The 23677-nt window shown below is 44.6% G+C and overlaps 1 protein-coding gene across 2 annotated transcripts in view; it reads left to right on the top strand.

The window, feature by feature from the left end:
* Window positions 1-23677, top strand: part of PTPRG (protein tyrosine phosphatase receptor type G) — a 407666-nt gene that overhangs the window by 326793 nt on the left and 57196 nt on the right. For both annotated transcript variants that reach the window (XM_048315233.1, XM_048315234.1), the window contains 2 exons: window positions 386-1178; window positions 7884-8016. In XM_048315233.1, the coding sequence (XP_048171190.1) occupies window positions 386-1178; window positions 7884-8016 (926 nt within the window). The remainder of the gene's footprint in view (window positions 1-385; window positions 1179-7883; window positions 8017-23677) is intronic.

Raw genomic sequence — 23677 nt, 5'->3', positions numbered from 1 at the left:
CTGTATTTTTAAACCCCTTGTATTCTAAGGATTAAAGCACTGTGAGTAAATCTCACCCCAAGAGGAAATGTTACTCACAAGTCAGTGGTGATGTGGATGGAGAAGGTCCCGATGTAAAATAAAGATAAGGATAAAGAGGGTTTTGCTGATGATGTGGTGAATGCAGGGAGGTTTCCTCTCTTCTTGGTTTGCTGGCAGGTCTGTGGCTTGTTCTGTCCTGGCTCAGCCTTTCATCCAGCTGGTATTGAGTCTCTGGTTTTAGGAGAATGGCATGTGTGTTAAAAGGGAGGGAAAAGCAAGAGAATGACTCCAGGTGGCATGTTGGGCCCCTGCTGATGCTCTCTGCTGTGTTTTCTTCCCCTCTGCTGCTGGTGATCTCCTCAAGCCCACAGCATCTCCTGCCTCCTCAGCAGACATGGCTCCCATCAGCTCTGGCTCCTCCACCTGGACCTCCTCGGGGCTCCCCTTCTCCTTCGTGTCCATGGCCACAGGCATGGGCCCTTCCTCCAGTGGCAGCCAGGCCACCATGGCCTCTGTGGTGACCAGCACCTTGCTGGCAGGGCTGGGTTTCAGCGGCGGGGGCATCTCCTCCTTCCCCAGCAGCATGTGGCCCACCCGGCTGCCCACGGCCGCTGCCCCCAGCAAACAGGCCGGGCGGGCCGTGGTGGCCACCACTGAGGCCACTGCCGCCTCCACAGGGACGGAGCGGGACTCGGCACTGACAAAGGATGGCGAGGGAGCCGAGGAGGGGGAGAAAGATGAAAAGAGCGAAAGTGAGGATGGGGAGCGGGAGCATGAGGAAGAGGAAGAAAAGGATGCTGAAAAGAAGGAGAAAAGCAGGGCGGCAGCAGACTCGGAGGCACACAATAGCACAGAGCCCAGCATGGCTGTGGCTTCCCCCAACAGGACTGCTGAGGAAGAAGGAAATAAAACCATATTGGGAGAAGAGCCAAACCAAAACGTTGCCCCCATGGCTGGAGGTGCCGAGAAGGAGAGTTTTGCGAAAGCCAACACTCAGCCCCAGCTGCTCCCTTCCACCCAAGTGCCACCAGCATTCACCAACGAACTGTACCTGGGCAAGATCCCAAGACCAGAGATAACAAGAAAACCTCCTCCAAAGATGGACAGGTTTCCAGAGGAATATCCTTCAGACAACAAATTCATCACCATTAACCCAGGTGAGTGATCTGTGGGGAAACCATTTTTACCAGAGTAAGTGTTGGAAAATAACACAATCCAAATTCCTTACCTGCTTCCAGTAGATACATTTTTGTGGTGGCTGGCTACATCTGATTGGCAGGTTGTCACAGGACCCAACCCCACAAATTGTTACTGGGGGGAGCAAAGCAGAAAGAAAATAAAAATATCCTTTAATTGGAGCTGATTCATGGTCCTTGTAGCTTATTGGAAGAGAAAATCTGGAAAAATGTTAACCCCCAACACACTCCATCAAGAATTTCTTGAAAATAGAAAGGGAGGGGAATGCAATGAACTATAGCTGTGAAATTAATTTGCGTGAGTGGCTGCTGTGCTGAACTGGCATTTCATGGGAAGTTTGCTATATGTGCTTCTAGCTAATTTAGTTTATCTGCAGGATTCTTCCCTGACTGGGCTTTGAGATATTCTCCCAAATACAGGATCATTGCTGGTTTATTTCTCAACACAAAACCTACATGCTCTGATCTTCCAAAACAAGGCACCTTCTGCACTAGGATTACCTTCTGTTTTTTCTGTGGAAAAAAAATCTTAACCAGGCAGAGTTCACGTATTTTCTGTTTGTCCTGGTGAGAATGTCCAGTGCTCCTGTACACTCCAACTCTGGATGTATGTACCAGCTCCACAGTGTGTACACAGCAAATACAGCCTCTTGGAAGCCTGCCCAGGTGATCTGCATGTGCACCAAGCCTGCTGTGGTTCGGGTTTGCTGCACAGGCCTCTGCAAGTTGGTCCCTCATGGTGCTCCCAATGCACCGTGACGAATGTTCTGCGTGTTTCTGCTTGGGGAGCTCCAGGCACTGGTGAGGAAAACTGCAAGGAGCAGATGGAGCATCTGCATGTGGATTTATTTTAGATTTATTTATTTAGATTTATTTATTTATTAGACAAGTATATTTGAGTGATTATGTGTATTACCACAGCATTTATGAGATAGTCCGCTTTTTTGTTTGTTGTTTTTTGGGGATTTTTACTACTATTGTTTGTTTTGCTAATCTGTAGTGTTTTATAATTTTCTTTTTCCATCAAAGCTGTCTAGAGTAGTGTGAAAAAGCCTTACATATTTATTTTTCCCTACATTGAGAAACACAAAAATGTAGATATTGTGCATTCAGTTATAGCTCAGAACCAATTTAAAAAACAAAGCTAAATCCAATCTTTAATAACATTTGATACAGAAATGCTGACCAGTCTGTAATGCTGTGGATCATAACTGTTCTGTTAGAGATCAGATTAACAATGCAGAAGCTGAGAAACCTGCAACAGGTTGTACTGATTTTTTTTTTTATACACTGCTATTTTTCTTACTCCTCAGCTGGAAATCCTCAAAGGCCAGTACTTCCACTGAATATGGTCTGAGATGCCTGTCAGGCAGCTTTCAACATGCCATTTGCCCTAATCACCTTTGTGTTAGGAAGGAGGCCTGTTGGGAGTGCTACCCTGTGAGAAGACACTTTGGAATGCAGAAGGGGCTTTTCTTCAGGCTGGATCTAGGTTACGAAAGACACAAGCTGGTGAATTAGACTAGCACAAAGCCTAAAACTAGTTGCTTCAGATTAATTGTTCTCCCCAGTAACATGGAAATTTGCAATTCATAAAGACAGACCTGACCTCACTCATGCCAGGAGTTGAGATCAGTGAAACTCCAGCCATAGCAAGACTTGTTCCCATGAGAAAGGGCCTTAAAGGTTTTCCATAACAAGGTAAGCCTGAAGTCAAGACAACTGAAGCCAAGAGGGCATTGCCAGAAGTGTCTGAAAGGATTCCTGAGCATCAGGACAGCTAAGACTGTTAAGGCCGCTTCCAAAGTGAGCAGAAAGCATCCCTGCAGTTTACTCTGTCCCAATGTGAGGGCAGAAACATTTTTGGATGCATGTTTTCTCCCTGCATCTTTTCTCTTTTGCATCTTTTAAAAGCAGGTTTTAAAAAGCTGTCAAGGTTTCAAAAATGGTTTTGTGAGTAGAAAGTTTAATAATTTTAAAGAGTAGAAAATTGTTTCATAACAATATACATTTATAAAATTAATTATGTAGCATTAAATTAGCAGTTGTAAGAAGATAACTGAATGGGGAAGTACTCATGAGAGTGCATGATTAGAGGAGAACAGGCAACTCATGAGAAATTACAGGGAAAGTGCGAGGCCAATTAGTACAGCAAGGCTCATTTTCTTTTAGTGCTTATTTCACACGTACATACACACACACACACCTCTCCTGAGGCCATGTCATTATTTTCCAAATGGCATTGGCCTCTTCTTGTCTGTGGTATTGGCCAGTGCTAATGATTTTCTTCTGTCACCGAATGTTTGCTTGCATTCTCCTCTTTCATTTTCCTGATCATCCTTTCTCTGTTTTGGTGCCCACATTAGACTAATTGTACCTTTGATCTGCAACTGTTACACACACAGCTGCTCAGCATTGTCTGTGACTCTGAAACCTGAAAATCAGAAAAACAGCAATTAAATTATACTCTCCCAAAAGAGGGAGAAAAAGAAAGAAAAGGAGCAAGGGAAAAAGATGAAATCCAGGATGATTCAGTTTAATCAGGCTAAAGCAGATACTATCCCACAGAATTTTGGTTGGTTGTGCCAGACAATTAAACAGATCCTTTGTTTTTTACTGGAGTTAACTGGGCTGTTGTAAGCAAAGTAATAGCTGTGGGGTTGGGGCTTTTGCCTGAGTGGTGAGCTGGGACTGAGGACAGAGAGGTGGGTTTGGCTCTTCATCCAAATTTCAGCCAGGTCCTGCTATCCCTCAGTGCTCACCCACCTCTGCTGAGTTCCTCCCACGAGGGGGCTTTGTAGAGACAGAGAGATCATGATGTGCAGGTTAAATTTCAAGTGTGATGTATGCTTTTAACAAAGACTGAGTATTGGGTTTTAGAGTAGTCTTTGCCAGGTCTAAGGTTACAAAAGCCTTTTAGGGATAACCTCATTAGCATAATTAAACATCTGTGTAATTCTTCTCCATCCACAGCAAGGATTATTAAGCTGCATTTTCGTGTAGCACTTCAGCCATTTTCACACAGAATCACAGAGTTTGTAAGGTTGGGAAGGACCACTGGAGTCAGCTAGTCTAGCCTCCTTGCTCTAGAAGGGTTCCCTAGAGCACTTTAATCAGGATTGTGTCCAGACAGCTTTTAAATATCTTCAGAGATGTACATGGCAACTTACAGGAGCAAACAGCAGAATGGCTTGAAAATAAAAGAATTGAATTATTTAATGCCTGCAAACTATGAATTTCAGATATAGGATTAAATATGTTTGGCATCTGTTACAGAGCAGTGAAAAGCCATGCTTAGTAGTGCACAGCCTGTAAGTGTGACTACTGCAGGACTGCCTTAAAGAAATAGGGGATAATAGCTGCACAATGACACAGGCTTGTATCAAATGTAATACTTCTTTAAGAAACATGGGTTTGCCTTCTCATCATTTAATAATATGGCCAGTATTATTTTCCAGAATTAATTAAGACCTTTGTATAAGTTCGTAACTTCATTTACTCAAGGGAAAGGTAAGCAAGTTGACTTTCTCTTAGGAGACCGTGTGGTCTGAGGCAGTTCAGCAGCAGGGCTTTTCTTTGGTTAATGGTATCTGAAATGATACAACAAACAGAACTTTGTCCTGACAATTTGTGCAATGGCAAGGAATGATAAAAGTAGATAGGTTATATAGTACAGCTATGGTTGCTTATTATAGCAAGCAGTGTTACTTAAGGGAAATAAACATGCTTCTTTTCTCAGGAACCAATTACCAAGAATACACACAAAAAAAAAGCACATTTCACAAACTGTAGATGCCTCTTTCTTACCTTGACCTTTGCACAAGAATTGCACTGCCAGAGAATCCCTGGCTGCCCAATGCCATCCAATACTCCCTGTGCCAGGGCTCATCCATCCAGTGCCTGGGTGGAACTGCTAAATGGATGGTTCACAGAAGTTACATATTTTTCCAGATGCAGGAGTAGATTTAGTAGTGCCAGGGCTTGTATCTTGTGGGATCTCCTGAAACAGATATGCTGTAATAATTTTTATTCCTTCCTACTGGGATGAATTCCAAGCCAGTAAAAGGCAAACTGAATTAATTCAACAAAGGCATATGCCACTGGAAACTGTTTACATTTCTTAGCAAAAATGGAGTTTCCTAGTCTGTTTTCTAAGCTTCCCCATCCTCCACCAAGTTCAGCTTATGGTGGGCACTGTTACAAGGATATGCTCTTGACACTACCAGGACTTGACATTCTTGCTTTGGAAAAGAATAAAATGGTGACTATTTTTTTATTTCATACTATTTTGTTATATAGGAGAACAGGAAACTATATAGGCCCAGATCTGTCCTTTTTTGTGTGTGTGTTTTCATTTAATCTTTTTCCAAGTTATCCAGCATGCTGGCTTTTATTAGGCTTTTCTGCCATGACACTCAAGACAGACACCAGCTCTCCAGCTGCACTGCTCTACCTCTGGCCCCAGCTGCCATGCTAGTACAATATTTATTGGCACTGGTTTGTTTAAACTCTCACAACACATTACTTAAACAGTGGGAAACACCTTAGACTTTTTCTTCAAAGCCAGCACAGGAACTATACCTTTTCTCCTGAAGCACATCACTGCTTGGCCGTTCCCAACTGGAATTTCGGGGCCAGCCATCAGCATTAGGGAATAGCATTTGCTATTCTGGCACTCAGCATACTGAGCACTTTCTTCTCCTCGTGTCTGTGGTACAGGGAGTTGTCAGGGGCAGGTAAGTGTGTTCTCCACACTAGACTGACTAAGAGGAGCATTGTGAGCACTGCAGAATTTAATAGTGCGCATTGGGACTCCAGCCCATGCTTTGCTTACAATGGAATTGAATTTTCTTCCCATGCAAACAGAAACATATGGTTTTGTGTTGAAAGATGTGGAGGTGAAACTAAACAGAATACTGTCATTGGAGAGAACTGAAGCAACACCCTAATGGATATAAGGTGGTGGGACTATTTGGCTCTCTTACTAAGTTTTATTACATCATGTGTTTTTTTCTTTGTCCCTTTTACCATTCTGATTAGTAACACCTCACAGGCTTACTTTTTTCATGCTCTTAAATTATTTGAAATGCACTGGTAATAACTGATGCCTCAAGACTTAGCGTTTTTTAAGTTTGGCAGATACAGAGAATAAGCCTTTGCTCTAATTTGGGAATTGCTCTTTTCCTTATTCTTTGCTACTCAAGGAAATCAAAGATGTTCAATCAAAGTTCATGCTCACTTCTCCCAAACATCCCTCTGATTAGCCCCTCATTTAGGCTGCTTGCTAAAGGGCATTACCTCTATCAGCCTAGTTCTCAAAACTAGGAAGATTTCTTGCTGGGCTTGCAGCAGCCTGCAGCCTTGCTCTGTTTTCAGCGGTCAGGCAAAAGCATTTACAATTAACCTTTACTTCCACTTTAGTTGAATTTTACTCCTGCCTACAGAGTAGTATAATCTAAATGCTATTAAAATAGAGTATGACTTCATATTATGTGACATCTGGTGACTTCCAATTATCTGTGTTTTGCCTGCCTATGGTGAAAAGGCAATTCTGTTCTTCTGGTAGGATTTGCAGCAGTTTCGGGTGATAATACAATACTGAACGAGGGCAAGGAAGCATGTTGGTAAGGAAAGACTCACACAGGCTTAAAAGTCAAGTATGCGTATTTCAATCCTCATTGAAATCTGAAGCTGTTTATACTAATCCTTTCCCATTACGTCCTGTTGACAGGTATTGATCAACCACTGCCTGTTTGTTAGGAAACATTAATAAGATGTGGAATCTGCTTCTGCATTTTTCTTTTTATCATTCTGTCTAAATCAATTTATTCATCAAGTCTACATGAATTTGCACAAATTAGGTGTCTTTTGAAATACGCTGGTGCAGTGTCTATGCTCGTTGGCTCCAATACGTGCCGAACTTCCAGATATTCATCTTATATATGATACAATAATTTTAATGAGATGTCATGCAAAAAGTGGAGTTAACTCAGCCAGATCTCAGGGTATTGACGAACTTTAATTTTGTTCAAAAACTGTGGAATAATGATTTCTTCTGTTGGTTACAACACATCCTATCCATTCATTCATCCACCCATCTTGACAATCCATATGCTAAAATGTGCTTTTGTATGCAGTAACCCACCAGATTGTGACAATTCTGCAAATGATGTGACATGACACCCAACATGTTGAGGATTTTTTATTTTAAGATAGTTACCAAGAGATTTATTTCTGAAGCGAAGTATTACACTGAGCTTTGCAAACAGGGCTGTCCTGCACCGTTGAGAAACAGAGTGCGTTTATCTACAAATACTGATGACAGAGCACAGCATTTACTCAGTTGCCCTGGTGAATTGGCTCAGTGGGGTACTCCACATCTGATAATAGGTACTTGCATGAAAGAGTCCTAAAAGTGTCTATGAGACTGTAACTACAGGCAGTAGGAAAATCCAAGCCATATGTGGCAGTAAACACCATACTTCTGTGCTCTCATGTCTCAGACTGAAGAAAATGGAGTCCCACCCTGCAGTTAGAAGATCTCTGCTCAGTTTACTCATAGCATGTAAAAGGGATAAGCTGTTTGTTTTGTTTACACATTTTTCTGTACAGTAGTTCTTTTTTCCACCCAATGATTGGTTTTGTTATGTGTTTACATGTACACAGCTGGCAAGAACAGCTCCAGCATGGCCACGAGACCTTCTCCTGGTAAAATGGAATGGATCATCCCACTCATTGTGGTCTCAGCACTGACCTTCGTGTGCCTCATTCTTCTCATCGCTGTGCTTGTCTACTGGAGGTGAGCCTCTTTCCTTATCAGTGGAAACTGATTGGGATTTGAAAGACATTTCAGATAGTGTTTTTAATGTGGTCCTGTGTTTTTTTATTTTATTAGAAGTTACAGTGTTAGATGCATTAGATAGTTCTCTGGGTGCTAGAACAGCTTTGTTTGTTAAGTATTCACCTGTCTTAAATACTGATTTTTGTGTCATGAAAATGAGCTTGGTAGAGCTCTACCAATGGTAGAGCCAGCTGTAATGATGAGAAATATTTTCACAATTAGTCCCTCTGAAGTAGCTATAAAAAATTATCTTTGTCTTGGCCTTCAGGAAGGGTGGTTGTGAGAGAAAATCCCAGTAAGACTCGCGTTGGTTTCATGGGTGTCTTTGCCACAAACCTCCTGTGTAATCTTAAGTTCTTTCCTTCCTTTGACTGTACTTCAAGAAAGTGGAGTAAGCTTGTTTCACATTCCACAGCAATGCTCTGAGTCAGGGTTCTTTAACATTGGTGAAGAGTTCAGAAGTGTAGCCTGCAACGTCTTGAAAGTAAAGATTGCCTCTTACAAAGAGACACTGTCATTCACACCAGTGGACATTGGTTCATTGGTGGGACATCAGGATTAACATCAACAAATCCCGCTCCATTTGATTTAAACTAAAACCTGCAGCACCTGCTTGTGTCAGAACCAGAACCCAGAGGCACCTCATTTGTCTGGAAGTTAAAATTAACCGGGGATAAGCCACATACAAGGTATTTAGGAATTATTTCAAAATCTGATTAGATGGGACTGAGGAAAGTAGCTTTGATGAGAAATACCAGCCCATTGATCATTATATTTGCAGAATCCATTAAAAAAATACCAAGCTATTTTTCAGTACACCCATTTTGCTGACCATTAATTGGCCCAATTGTTGAGGCTGAGAACATTTGAAAGAATTAATAAGTAGATGGCAATAGTCTTGTGAAAATAATTTCCATTAACATTTGTAAGTAATTAACATCATTGCAGTAAGACAGTGAATAAAATTGCAGTAGTATATGCACAGAAGCTGAAATTGGAAAGGTTCTAAAGATCCCGTTGTATTGTCCTGTTTTTCAGTATACATTGTCTTTATCTGAAGTACTAAACTTGGTCACATTCACACCAGGCAAGTCCTGGAAGGATATGGCATATCTCAAAACACTGGGATGAGGGATTAGTAGTATTTATCCCTAAGAGATGTAAGTTGCCCTTTGGCAATGCATTTTGAGGATAAAACAAATGATATTTTTGCTTTTGCATTTTTGAGCACTTGTGGGATTAGATGATTTGAGACCAGAGGTGACATAAGCGGAACAATGAAGCAGAGAGAAGCCTTCTGCTTGTTTCCATTGCATCAGTGCCCTATTATCCAGGGACCAAAATAAGGAGTGAGAGAAGTTGCTTGTGAAGGTTTGGCAAAGCATTAACTTTGTTTGGTCTCTTTGTGGCTCATTCCACGATACAGCAAACAAATAAGTTTTGTGAAGAAGACTTCTTGTAAGGAAGCTTCATTTTCTGTTCCCTTTATTTGAAAAGGAGAGTGATAAAAACAATCATTGTTTGATGAAGATTTTCTTTTTCCATCTGTTGAGCTTCCATGCTGTGTTTCAGAGACTCCTTGTAATTGAATATATTTGGAAATGATCTGTGCCATTTCTGAACAAGACTCACTTATTTGCAGAGGTAATTTGCTGTTCTCAGTTCCTCTTTCATGTGAATCCTGGACAAATGGTGAAAGAATATGACTAATGTTCTAGAGAAAGGGTCACTTCCATCTTGTCCGTGTGGTGGCCATCTCAGTAACAAAAAGGGATGGGAACTTGCAGGCAAGAAGAGCTCTGAATTACCTTTCTACTAAAGTTTCCTGGATTCGGCACTTTTAATGGCACTGCTGCACATAGAGGGCTGTGTGATTTTAAGTTGGTAGAGTGGAAGGTAAACTAGGTCAGCATAATGAAGCTGCAAAAATTGTACTGCTTTTTATCCCAGAAGAATGAGGAGAGTACAATCACAGGGTGACCATGAGCCATGATATCCACTGGGCCCTATTGGTAGTTGGGCTCCCTGGGCAGGAGGGACAATGATGCTGTAGTTTCAATTTGCTTCTGTGCATCTTTGATTCCTCTTGAGGAAAAGCTGGCCTGGCTGATCCGTGAGCTGTCATGGGCATGATGAAGGGGACTGTTGCTCCCAAGACTTCTAGTGCTTAAACTGATTTCTTTTAGCATCAAGTTGAGAATTTGAGTCTTAGCAGACAGAAAAGGTGAGGAGACCAGATCCTTGTTTTACTCACCATATGGATTCACCATTCACTTCTGCAGTGGCACAGTGGTGCTTCTTTGTCTGCTTTCTTTCCTTTCATACTGGTTCCTGAAATTGTGTGCTGTACAGACAACAACTAAATATTCCTGAAAACTGTACACTGGGATTTTAGGACCTTCACTGGAGCACTGCTAGCTCATCTAGAGCCCATAAAACGTGGGCGGGGTGAGGTGCTGTTTCCCAAATACATTATTTTTGCATTTCTGGGCATTTGTTTTGCATCTGTGATTTTATACCCAGACTCAGTATCATGAGATCCATCTGCAGATCTTCAAGGTCAGTTTAAAATCTGACTTGGATTGTCTGCAGTCTTTGCCACTGTTACTCTCACAGCCTTTGCTACGAGCTCTGAGAACTGCAAAGCGTGTTTGGTAGTGACCTCCAAACTATTTAGGGATTGAGTGTGACTTCAGTTTTTTGCAACGAGTTCCTATAGTATGCTGAGCTATAGTATGGCTTGAAACTTGTCTTTTCTGGAACTTCCACTATATTCTGTAGCAAATTGAAAAAGTCCTGAGTATTGACACTTGAGGGTAAACCCCAAGGTCAGTGTCACTTTCATCTTCACAGAGGTGCAGGAGGGTGACTGAAATCAACTGAAATACTTTGATACACAGTAAATTCTGTAATTTGGGGGGAATGTATTTTAGGAGGGTGTGGTAACCTTCCGCTGGTTTTTTTTCATTCTGATTTTTAATCTAGACACTACAGTCCTGTAAACTGTGGATTCAAAGGGAAAAAATAAGCAGAGAATATTAATAAGCAATTAAGATTTCAGAGTTTAGCCAACAGCAACTTTTAAATGGGTACTAAATTATAGCCATTTCTCATTTTCAGCTAAGAGGAAGAAATTCATTCACGACTATAGCTGGAGAGTTTTCTTTTTCTTTCTTTTGAACATATACCATAATTCACCTTGAATTATTGCCACTATCAACATCGTGATCTCAAAGACAAAGTGGGAATACTGTACTGCATTTCTTATTAAATCAAGCTGTTTATACAGTGCTAATACGTTTACATTCAGGGGGGATTCTTGGAACAACACAGCTGCTGCCTTTCAAAAAGCAAGCAAGCTTGTATGGCTTGTTTTGGAGTTGTGTGCATATATGAGACAGCTTGGGAAAAAGATGTCTTTAATTTTCCTTAGGCAAAACCCTATAGAATTTAGTAGACATTAGCGTTTTCTTAGGTTTTATTAAGCATCCTGTCAAATTGAACAGAATCCTTGGGACAAGTCCTATGACAGAGCCTTGTACTGCTCTGGCAGTGCCTTTCTGTGCACAAGAAATTACACTGAGCACCAGGAGATGTGTTCTTTTTTCTGCCTTGGTCACTGATTTCTGTGTGACCTCCAGCCAAGTCATTTACAGGTTGAGAGTATTGTTGTTGAACTTAGTGGCAAAGATCTCACTGAGAGCAAGCTCAGGTGTTCAATATTTCAGCATCTGAGTTCTGACACTGGTGCAATAGAACTGAAGAAGGTTGGTCAGCTGTATTTCTAAATCAATTTGTAATATAGAAACGAAAGCTGCAACGTAAAGAACCCTCATATTTACCATGTCTAATAACCCTGCCTTGGAAAACTACCTTTTGGTGTTAGATTCTGAGGAGCTTGCACAGCTCCTTAGCTAAGAGAGTGTTAAAACTTAATTGAGAGAAAAAAGAATAACTTCTGCCTGTACCAGGTTGTAAAAAGTGCTGAAATCGTTATTTGAACCTATTTATAGGTTTTATTTTATGAATTTACAATGTGTTGCTCATCTACTATACTGATTGGAAAAGGAACATTGCAAATTTACAGACCACTGTAAAATTGTTTGCTTACAATGATAAAAGCTTTCAGCATACTCTAAAATGTTGGTGATTCTGCTCATTTCCTCACCCCCTGGAGGATGCCGAGTGGTAACACTTTCTGAGACCCTGGGTGTTAATTTTAAGAATGTCTCGGGTGCAGTTGCATGAGTATTTATTTCAGCAGCAGCAGTTCAGGCAGGGTCCTCTCCCTGCCCTTGTTCTGCCCTCTGTGACCCCATTGCAGATGTTTGTACAACCATGTGAGGAGCTGGATTGCAAAATAATCTATGTTTAAAAAAAAAAAAAAAAGAGGCGTTTTCATGTCCTGATTTAAACCAGATTAGCTCCTAGTCTGGTTCATGTAGTAACAGGACAGAGCTGTACTAGCATAACTGAGGGAGCAGCATGGGGGAGGAATGAGAAAGGTGGATGGGGATGCTCGCTCCAACACTGTCCTTGGTGATGCTTGAGGAGCACATCCAGGCGCTTGCGCTCATCTTGGGGATGGCAGTGCCCCAGAGCCTGTGTCACCACAGACAGTGAGGAGAACTGACAAGGGCAAGAGACTTCCTTAAGCCTGGAGACAGGCAACACCCCAGGGAGATGAGGGAAAACGTGGAGGTGAGTGCCATACCTGAAACTTCTTACAGCTTTTTTAGTGTCCAGCTGTGCCTTGCTCATACTGAACAAGGCATGCCTTTGTTTTCTTCTGGGAATAGCCACATCTGGTCTCATAAGATGAGGGATGGGTACAGGGCAGATCACTGTCTGGTAAGTGGGATGCAGCCTAGCCTGATTTGGAGTCCTCTGATCTCCCGCTCTCAACCCAGGCAATGCAGGTGTCCTGGGGTGCTGCAATGAAGCCGCTTTATTCCTTGACCGTCCGCTCAATGCCCGAGGCTGCTGTGCCTTTGGGATGGGCCCGGGGCCGCGGGGCCGAGTGCGGGGCCGTTTAACAGCCGGGCCCAGCGGCTCGGGGGCTCTGGGGCTCGGCAGGGAGGGCGCTGGGAGCGCTGTGCTGCTTTTTTTGGGTTTCTTTTGTGTTCCGGCTAGCTGGGAAAAGGTTCTGTTGGTTTTTCTTTTCTTTTCTTCCCTTCCCTTTGCCTCACTGCCTCCCTTCCCTCCTCGCCCGTCCGGGGAGCCTGCGGGGGCGGCCCCGCTGGTGCGAGCCGTGTGTCTGTTCCCTCTCCGGGAATTTGTTGTATTTTGAGGGTTTTTTTTGTTCTACCCTCGTTTGTTTGGTGTTAATAAACAGTTTGGTTTTTCCCACTTTCACTTGCTGTGACCCACTTGTCTTATTGGTGGAGGAAAAGGGGAGGCCCTTTTCCCTTTGGAAGAGACACTCATTCCGGAGTGTTTCCTCCTGAAGTTTTGTCTCCAAAACTGAGACAGCAGGAAAAGCACTTCAGCTCTTATTGCAGAAGATCCAGGTTGTGTGTGATTTTGCCAGTTCCAGAGGTAAAGGTACTGAATCTTGGACCCTTCTGTGTTCAGTATGTCAAAATGCTGCTTGTTTCCATTAAAAGGGAGCAGGCCTGTGATCAGCTCCCTCTTCTCCCACTCTGGGACCCAGGCTCATCCTTTGTGCTGACATCAGGCCCTCGCTTTCAAGCCGGATGCTCAGGGCAGCCACTGGTTGCTTGTTCTGGCTGTTGGTACCATACTTCAGTGCTCATCATTCTTCCTTTATGAGGAAAATCAATATGAAAACTTCTCTGGCAGCATCTGTGCTGTTTCATCCAGCAGGACAGCCTGGGGCAAGGGACAGAGCCCACAAGTAGATCCCAAGACCAAACCAGAGTGTGCTGCTTGCTGTGCTTCGTGGTGTTGGCTCAAGGGGTTTTATCGTCTCCTCCTGCAGCAGAGCTGAGCCCAGCTGTTGCCAGGGCTGGTGGGTCATGGGGCTGGCTCTGTGTGGGCAGGGCTGAGGCAGGGGAACCCAGGACATACACCTGCAACCATCCCTCCCCAACTTCTTGGTCCATAACCATTTCCCAAATGGCTACTTTAGGGCCTTTCAGAAATCACAGGAGTTGTCAGTTGTTGTCGTAACAGACCCCCTGCTGCTGAATTGGCTCCGAGATGCCCATTTGGGCCTTTGAACAGACTAACTCAGGCTCATTAGACAAAAAAGAGAGAGATTTGCAGATGGAGAGTTGCTTTTTAAGCATGCTGGATGATCTGTTAAGAGCTTGACTGTGGAAAGGGGCATGTTCTCTCCTTATATGCCTGTTACTTTTACTCTTTTTTAATTAACATTAGGTTTAATTTTTTGTCGTGAAACAGAATTCTGCAAGATCCCATTTCCTTTCTGGTGAGGCCAATAGTGACTTGCCACTTTACAAACCGACGTATTTTGTCTTGAGTAAGGAAACAGGTATTTGCCAAGCTTAAATGCAGATCAGTGGTGATTTCCAGAACTATCAGGATATTGGCAAAGCTCAGAAAATAGTACTTTTAATTCTGATTATAGAGCATCAGGACCAAAATCAATAAGAACATTCTGACCCAGGAATGTCCCATTTTAAGGAAATAGGATTGTCTAGATTTTGCTTCAGGTTTAAACCTGAGCCATCCCATTGGTGTTAACAGAGTGACTCCTGAGTAACTTCTACCAGCTACAACAGATTTTGCCATTGTAAATTTGAGTCCACATGACTGAAGAACCTGGATCATCTTAAATGGGTTCTCAAGAGTATGTAATTGCAGGATTGAGTTTGTTCTTGCCAGATATTTGAAGCCAGCTTCTTCCTGTGCCCCACGTGGCAAGCCTTCATCTGAATTTCATGAATCAGTGTTCTCCTCTCAGCTGTCCTGTAAATAAAAAGCAAATACAGAATTTCCATAATTTCTAGGTTTCAGACAAGATTAAGAAGCTCCATTCAGGAGCACGAAATGAGTCTGATCCCACACGGGAGCTTCCAGGCCTGTTCTCCACAGCTCTGCAGTGCCAGCTTTAAAGCACACATGGAAGCATGAGAGAAGAGGAGGGATGGTACAGTGTGATAAATTGTCCTGTAAATCACAGGCTAGAAGTCTGAAAGACACAGTGTAAATGCATCATTTTTAAAGTGAATAATGTGAAGCTGATAAAAGAGCACATCTGAGAGTTGGGAGGTGGAGCAAGGGAGGGAGCTGGCTTTAGAGGGAGAATGAAAGGTAGATACAGATGGACAGGAGAGAAAATGCAAAGGCTGGTACTGCATCAGGAGACCCACAGGTTTGTGGAAAAAAATCTGCTTGGAGTTTTGTTCCATCTGTTCTCCTACAGTAGGGAGCCTAAGAGTAGGGGAGACTTGAGTACCACAATTGTTTCAGGTTTAAAAACAAAACAGAGGAGAAGGGGTTGGTGTAGCTGAGGTTTGTTGCCCTGTTTTGTGTTACCTAAGGCACCACGTGTATTGCATGTGTCAATGCTGCCTTGTAGGCAGTAGGGAGTGCCAGCATGAGGCCATCCCTGGTGCCAAGGGCAAAGACCCTGGGAGCAAGCACCCAAGGTTGTTGAATCAAGACATCACTGCAGGGACTGTTATATGGAAGTATTTTCATGCAAAAGAATTAGGGAATGGTGAAACCACCCATCTCAGTGCTGGCAATCCTGGTGCCTGCTGGGTTGTGACTGCTTTTAACAGTACCTTTAAATGAGAACTGTCACTCTTAAATGTAGCATGTGGGTCTGTTGTGTGAACATCTTTCTGCAGGCACTTTATGGATGTGGCCACTGAACTCAGTGGGAGCCTAGATATGCATCACCTTTATTTCGAAAGATTTTGAAAGAATCTCAAGCATGCAATCATGAGTCAAACAACAGGACAATATGTGCTTCAGGTGTGGAAGACTAGAATTCAAAATATCATGTTGGTGACCTTGAAAACTCCCAAATAAAAAAAAAAAGGATAAGTTTTATTTTTGATTTGCTATATGATGTGTCCCGTAAGAGCTGAGACATTCATGCTGTCCTCTGCCCACAGGCCATCCTAAGGGGGTGAAGTTTATGCAAAAGTCTTGGCAGCAAGTTGGAAAACTGCTGTTGACACCCCTCCTCAGTGCTTTGTTTCGAGGTGTAGCAGAATTTCCCCAACATTTCCAAGAATACCTCCTTCTGCAGAGAGAGCAAAAGAGAAGGGGCAAGGGCAGCTGAGGTCAGGCAAGGAGGGATCTGCACAGCTGCAATGATCTTTCTGTTTTGTCTTTGTGGAATTAATTAAATGGATTAATTGCAGACATATTTTTTCCTCTCGAAATGCCTTCCCCAGTGCTGCTGTAATGGTGAGGTCTGAAGAAAAAGCAAGATTTTATCTGTGCAGTTACTGGCTCAATAGTTTGCAGTGTATACATTTGAACAAATTTTTTTTTAAATATCAAAATATTCTAATTAAGCTCCATTAACAATGGGTTTGTAAGTTCTCAGAAATAATATGCTATGAGGAGTGTAGGTTTTCTCATAACTACAGTGGTAGAGGATGCCAGGTACCATTGGCATCTCCTACTCATCTGCTAGGTCTCTTGTAAGTTACTGTACAAGAAACTCTTATACAGCTTTAAAATTTTTGAACTCTGACTTTTAAAGCTCTGAGATATTTTAAAAGAGAAACAAATTTCACAAATGCTTTTTGTGAAATTAAATCACTGTATGAAAAGAAGAATCTATTAAGAAAATGGATGCACTCTTTTTCTGTTCCCCTTCCCAGCTCAAAGAAACAGTTTGCTTACTCATTGTCAATTGATCTCTTGCTAGTTTAATATTTTCTATGATATTCTTAGTATGTGAGCATACGTGTTAAAATGTATACAGGTATGTCTGGAGTAGATTCACTCTCATGAATTGTCAGGTTCAGAGCTAGAGCAATGTCTCAGACAAACTGTGAATGAAATATCCTATAATACAGCTAGATGTACCCTGAGGGAACAGTATACCTCTGCTGTGAAACTGTGAATTAACCACAGCAACCAGATAAATTATATTTTTTTTCTCTCCTTGTAACCATGAAATATAGCTATTGAAAGACCCTATCCTGTCCTAAGTCCCACAGCAGCATTTGGACTAACATTAGCACCAGCTATTTTACAGCAGGATGTAGTTTGAGTGTAAAATTATAGGATAAGAATATTAAATCAATTTGGCAACCTTAGCTGCTTGGATAAATACTGGGAATCAGCAAACCAGTAAAACAATAACAAGCAGGGTTGAACTTCATTTTACTGTTCTTAAAACCTGTGCAATTTGGGGAAAAACAAGGCCCGTGAATGCACAACATGTTGTGCTGCTATTACAAATGCTGCAAGTACATGAATTCATTCCGTTTATTGTAGAACGCTGAGTTGGTTGGTTTAAAAGAAAACAGTTCCTCTGTTGCTATAAACAGCATGTGTTTTACTCTATTGACTTACAGGTTAAAATACATTTGAGTTCCAAGTTTTAAGCTGAAACAGGCACAGGCAGCGTGTCTGGGTATTGATGGGTGGGTTGTTTCATGTTTTGGAAACCCTGTCTTTTCCAAAAAAGAACAAAACCTTTTTGAATGTCCTACAAATCAACATTTATAAAGTAGTAGAAATAAGTCAAATTTGAATTGTAAAAATATTGTTAATGTTAAAAAAAGAAATATATCATAAAATCAAAACATTTCTCATTAATGACAAATATTCTATTCCCTGAAGGTCCAAATTTGCTTTATGTTTTCTTTCTGATCAAATTATCAGTTAAATGGATGGATTTCTGCACAGTGATTCACTCTCCACAGCCATTTTTTAACCACTGTCAGAAAGCTTCCAGTGAGTGCTGGTAAAATTCCTCACATTTTGTAGGAACCACATCATCACTCAAAATGATGATCATTTACTCTCTAGAATCTTAAAAGTTTCCTAAATTTCAGCGTTCACCAGTAACAGCAACTGGTGTTGCAGACATGAAGTGAAAGCTGGGAAGATGCAATGCTCATACCTTGTAGGTTACGGGGGTTCTGGTGGTCCAGTCGGGACGGCCGGACGTAGACGGTGACGGATGGAGATGAGAGATCTCTATAGGCAGGTCTTGGGACACAGTCGGTTTATTGTAAAGGGCGTGGGTATTGGGGCACTGCTCAGAGCTGGTAGACTCAGCTCTGAGCAGGCCCAAGAGAGCAAGAGAGTGAACGGGTGAGAGAGAGAGAGAAAGAGAGTAGGAGCAAGAGTAGAAGTGGAAGAGAGGAATGAATAGAAGTGAGAATGAGAATGAGAATGAGAATGTCTGAAGTCCTGGTTACAATACAATAAATCATCTTCTGCACTGAATATTCTAATTGTCACTAACCAATCTAATACAAGATACAAATCCTATAGCATTTACATACAGCCTATAAGAGTTCTTATATTACCATAGAGTGTTACATCTTAACTTCTAAAAACTACTCTTTGGACCCCTTCTGCTGAGCTAGTAGGGTCTGCTCTGACCCTTGGACCTGTTTGCAAGCAGAGGGTATTGTTCCATCAAGAGGGGATTACTTCAGTCGGCCATACCATTGTTTTCTAGTTGTTCAGTAACTAAGACCTGGTATTTCAAAAGTGGCTTTCATTTCGATGTTGCCTGTAGTTTTCATATTCCCAAAATCTTTTGTCAGGCAATCATATTTCCAAGGCTTTCCTGTTTCATCTTCCCCAACATCTCCCCCTTTTCGATGGACAATTAAGATATTAGACATAGTCTTACTCGTCATTTTTTGCACACACTGAAATATACAAGGTACTGCTACTAAAACTATAATTATTACTACTAGAATAATCAAGCCTATTTTACAGAGTTCCCTTAGCCAGGGTGCAAAGCTCCAACCATCAAACAAACTGTCTAGCCAAGACGAGTTATCTGTTGTAATTTGGTTAGCTAGGTCCCCTAGGTTTTGTAACTGTTTGTGAATGGAAACAGAATGATCGGATAAGTTCATACAGCGTAATCCTTCAAAATCTTCACAGCCATGCCCATGTGCTAATAAAAGATAATCAATGGCAGCTCTATTTTGTAAAGTGGCATGTCTGACTGCCTCTTCATCAGTTAACAAATCACTGATCATAGTAGAGGTGGCATTTACCTCCTTGCTGAGCCAACACCCCAACTTGTTTAACTGTTTTAGTGCAATTGAGGAACTTAACTGAGGAAGAAAAATGCTCGCAACAATTGATTTTTCAGAGTTCCAAGGATGAAAGTCACTATCACAGTCGATCTCATACTGATGTCCCCAGGAAGATCTAATTTTTCTGTTTTTCTTTTTGATTACTTCTTTGACACTGGGAGCAATAATTGTAAGTTGTCCCAGAGCACAAGGGCCACCATCTCTTTTTGAAGGTATACCTTGCCAGGCTCTGTCTCCACAGATGAGCCAAATTCCTCTAGGGAATCGAATAGGAAGTTTGTTAAAACGATCTGCATGAGGTTCATCATATATAAGAAGCTTAGCTTGGTTGCACCAAGAAGTTACATTGCTATAAGCTGGGTGATATGGGGTAACATTTAAATGAGGACCGTTTTCTCCTAGAAAGTGAAAGAAATAGCAGGTATCCATAGTTAACGAGCCTAGGATTTCTAGCTCTTGAAGGTCAGATTTATCAATTTTAGAATTATCAATATAAGTTTGGTGTTTATGGCTGGTAGTTGGAGAAATGTGATGATTATCACATGGCTAATACTTATCAAGAATAACATTACCAAAACCTTCTGGAAAAGGCATTCCAACTAAACAGGTTGAAAAAGGTTTGTCAGGGCTTGTGTCAGATAGACAGATGGTATCGGAGCCTGCAGATTTGGCTAAAGCAACCCAGACATTTGTCTTTGGTTGATTTACAGGTAAAGCTTCATTATAAAAACAAAAACAAAAGGTTAAAAGCAACATGCATCTACACAAATAATGCTAAAACTCCATTCTTTTCTCGAGCTGTTTCTGGCAGACAATCTTCTCTCAGTGGTTCTGCCGAGTTCACATTTCAGTGCCGGCTTCTCGGCTTCTACTCGCGGGGTCACTGCCTGAAGTGGAACAGACAGTGGGCTTTGATGCGTGGTACAGCTTCACGTTCTTTGCTGGAATCCACTTCGTTCCTTCACCTGTGGAGAGACATGCAAATCCCTTTCCCCACATTATAAGATCATAAGGTCTTTCTATTTTTCCTGATGCTAAATTCTTAATTAAAACTGGAGGGTGCTCTTTCAGTTTTGCTTTTTTGTTGTTTAGGAAATGTCTATAGATGGGGGGTTCAGGCTCTTCTGCAGAGCTGTTCAAGAAATTAAAAACATACAAGGCTTTATTCATCCTTCTTTGAGGTGTAGCCTGGGCTTTTCCCCTTTTCTGTTGATTTAAAATGCGTTTTAAAGTTTGATGTGTTCCTTTTAGGGTACTTTTTGGCAGTTGTTTAAGATACGGTGAGCAAATGCCACTGTATCTTACAGCACTTTTTAGTTCTTTAATTTGGAGAGTGGAGATGGGAGCCCACATTTTAGGACTGTCAGGCTGTTGGCTAGCTATCACAGGCTTAGTTAATAGACTAAGACTTTCATCTTTATAGATTTGGGGTCTTATTTCATGGCAATCTGTTAATTTAGAATAATCTGAGCACTTTGGAGGATTTTTTGATTCAGAAGGTAGCGCTGACAAACTTTCAGAACTCGTTTTCTCTTTCTGGGTTGCAAGATCCCCGCCGCTTGCCGGCGGGACTCTGGGGCTTATTGCAAACAAATCTGGCTGCTTTTCAGAGTTTACTTGTGTTAGATTTAAAGCATCAGCTCCGGCAGAGGGGCTCTCCGTCTCCCCTGCCACTGGAGCTGCATTATTGCTCTCGGTTCCCCCCCTGCTTGTGGCTTCTGAGGCAAGGCTGCGCTGCGCGGAGGGATACGGCTGTACGGTGTCGGGGGACCCCGGCGGGGGCGGCTGCGGCGCGGGGATGGGACCCGGCAGGGGCAGCGATGGAACGGCAGAGTTCGGGAGTGGTGCAGCCGATCTCGGTGGCGGCGGGCGAGGAGGCGGGGTGGAGCTGCGCGGCGGAGTCGCGGGAGGATGTGCGGCTGGTCCCGGGAGCGGTGCTGAGGTTGGAGAAGTCTGAGCGGACTGATACCACTGGTCCGGGAGTTGCAGCAATGGCGCATGCGCGTGTTGCGTCATCAGGTCCGCGCAGTAGGCTGTAAGGGCAGCAGTTCGTGTGGCGGGCGGTTCGGGCAAAGCGGGAGATGGCAGGACTGCAGAACCAGGGGCTGGGGCTGCGGTCGCGGGAGGCAGGAGGGCTGGTGGCTGGATCGCGGCGTGCTGCTGCTGGAAGCTTGTAGGCTGGGCTGGGGTGGGTGGTGGTGCCGCGGGAGACGGGGCTGCAGTGCCGGGAGACGTAGCTGGAGCAGGGGCAGGTACGGGGGAGACTGCAGACATCCGTGCAGGCAGCGCGGCACCGGCATCAAGTGGCTCGCGGAGCTGGGGCGCTCCCAGCACAAGCGATGGTGTGCGGGGATCGGGGAACCGCACAGAAACGGCAGGAGGAGCGGGAGTAGACACAGGCGGCTGCTGTGCCGAGGGGCCGGGGGACCGCTCGGGGCGTGCTGTGTGCGCTTGAACGGCAAGGTGGGGGGGTAGGGTTCCTGCGGTAACGTGCACAGGGGGTGCCGGAGACAGCAGGACAGCCGTGGCCGGCGCTCTGGGCACCAGTGTTTCGGGAGCGGCAGGGGACTGTGAAGACGCAGCAGCGGCGGACGCGGATGGAACAATGGCTATCATCGGCGCCGTGTGGGGGGGGGGGGACCTGGGGGGCTGGAAGAAGGGTCGCCGCTTGGCTTTGGGGGGGGCCGGCTATAATGGCAGCCATGGCCATAACCGGCGCGGCTGGGGGAGGGGTAACACCCGTAGGTAGCAGGGGGGTAGGCGCTGGCCCCGCCGGGGGTACCGCCGGGGGGCGGGGCCATCATGATGTCAGCAGCGGGGGGTGGGGTAGCAATGACGGCAGCAGGGGGGGGTGGAGCCGCGGTGACGGAACCGGGGGGGGGGCACGGAGGGGCAGGGGCAAGGGGCGGGGCCGCGGAGACGCTGGCACTGAGGGCGGGGGCCGCGGGGGATGGGGCAGCGGGGGCCGCGGGGGATGGGGCAGCGGGGAGGAACGGGATGGCGGGGATGGCGGGAGGGGCCGTAGGGTCCGGTGGGGTGGCTGGGGCCGGGGTAACGGGCGCGGGGGCCGCGAGCGCGGGGGGCGGGGCGGCGCGCGTCAGCCGGACTGCGGGTATCGGAGCCGCGGGGTCCGGCGGAGGGGCGGGGGCCATGCTCCGCTGCGGGCTGGCGACGGCAAGGGGCGGACTAGCAGCCGGAGCTGGGCTCGGCGGGGTGACTGCTGCGGGCGGCGCCACCGCAGCAAACAGCTCTACCAGCGCTCTGCAAGCTGGGAGCAGCTGTGCGGCTGCCATATCCCGGTAGGAGATATTATTAAAGAGCTTAACTCCAACTGTGTCCCAAAAGTCTCTTGTAAAGACGGCTGAACGGTCAGCATTTGGGAAATTAAGTCGGGTCCATTCTAAAAGATTTTTTAGCTCGTGTTTAGGCAACTGACTTGGACCAGAGCTTATAAGTAAATGCTTAAGTTGCTTATAGAGATCTCTGTCATGGGCAGAGTGGGTTTGTCCCATTTTTTAGACCAGTACGATACTCACTTAGATGATGTCGCAGGAGCAGCGTCCTTACTCAGATGTCTGTCGTGCGGGGCTGGCCAGGCACTCCACTCAGCACTCAGGACGCCGCTTTTCGGTCCTTTCCCAGAGCTCCGGTTTCAGGCGTCGCTTGGCAACGGCTTTCCGTGCTCAGGACCTCACGGGTGGGTCCGCACTGAGCTCCAGTGCGGGCGGTGCTCAGCACTACTCGCCTGTGCTCAGGGCGTGCGGCAGATTTCCCTCCACAGAGCTCCGGTCAGTACTGCTTAGCAGCGTGTCCGTGCTCGAGGGGTGATACGGCAGACCTCCTCAAAGAGCTCCAGGGGGCCGCTGCGCAGCAGTGGCGGCCTGTGCTCGAGGACTGCCAGGCAATTGCCTCCAAGAGCTCCAGGTAATCCCCGTGCTCGAAGGCTGCCTCAGCAGAATTACAGAGCTCCAGCTATTACGATGCGCAGCATCGGTATGCCGTGCTCACGACAAGTTCTAGGTGGCTATAACTGGTCTTTTAGTTACCGTCCATGGAGAAAAGTCCTACAGATGGAGAAGGCTGAACCGGGCGTTCAATCACGTTGTGCGCCAGGCTGCAGGTGCTGGGTGTGGGTTCGGCAATCACGGTGGGCGCCAGACTGTAGGTTACGGGGGTTCTGGTGGTCCAGTCGGGACGGCCGGACGTAGACGGTGACGGATGGAGATGAGAGATCTCTATAGGCAGGTCTTGGGACACAGCCGGTTTACTGTAAAGGGCGTGGGTATTGGGGCACTGCTCAGAGCTGGTAGACTCAGCTCTGAGCAGGCCCAAGAGAGCAAGAGAGTGAACGGGTGAGAGAGAGAGAGAAAGAGAGTAGGAGCAAGAGTAGAAGTGGAAGAGAGGAATGAATAGAAGTGAGAATGAGAATGAGA

The sequence above is a fragment of the Corvus hawaiiensis genome, chromosome 11 (assembly GCF_020740725.1).
Source record: "Corvus hawaiiensis isolate bCorHaw1 chromosome 11, bCorHaw1.pri.cur, whole genome shotgun sequence".
NCBI classification, from domain to species: domain Eukaryota; kingdom Metazoa; phylum Chordata; class Aves; order Passeriformes; family Corvidae; genus Corvus; species Corvus hawaiiensis.
The sequence above is the reverse complement of the archived record's forward strand: the minus strand, read 5'-3'. Positions and strand labels throughout refer to the sequence as shown.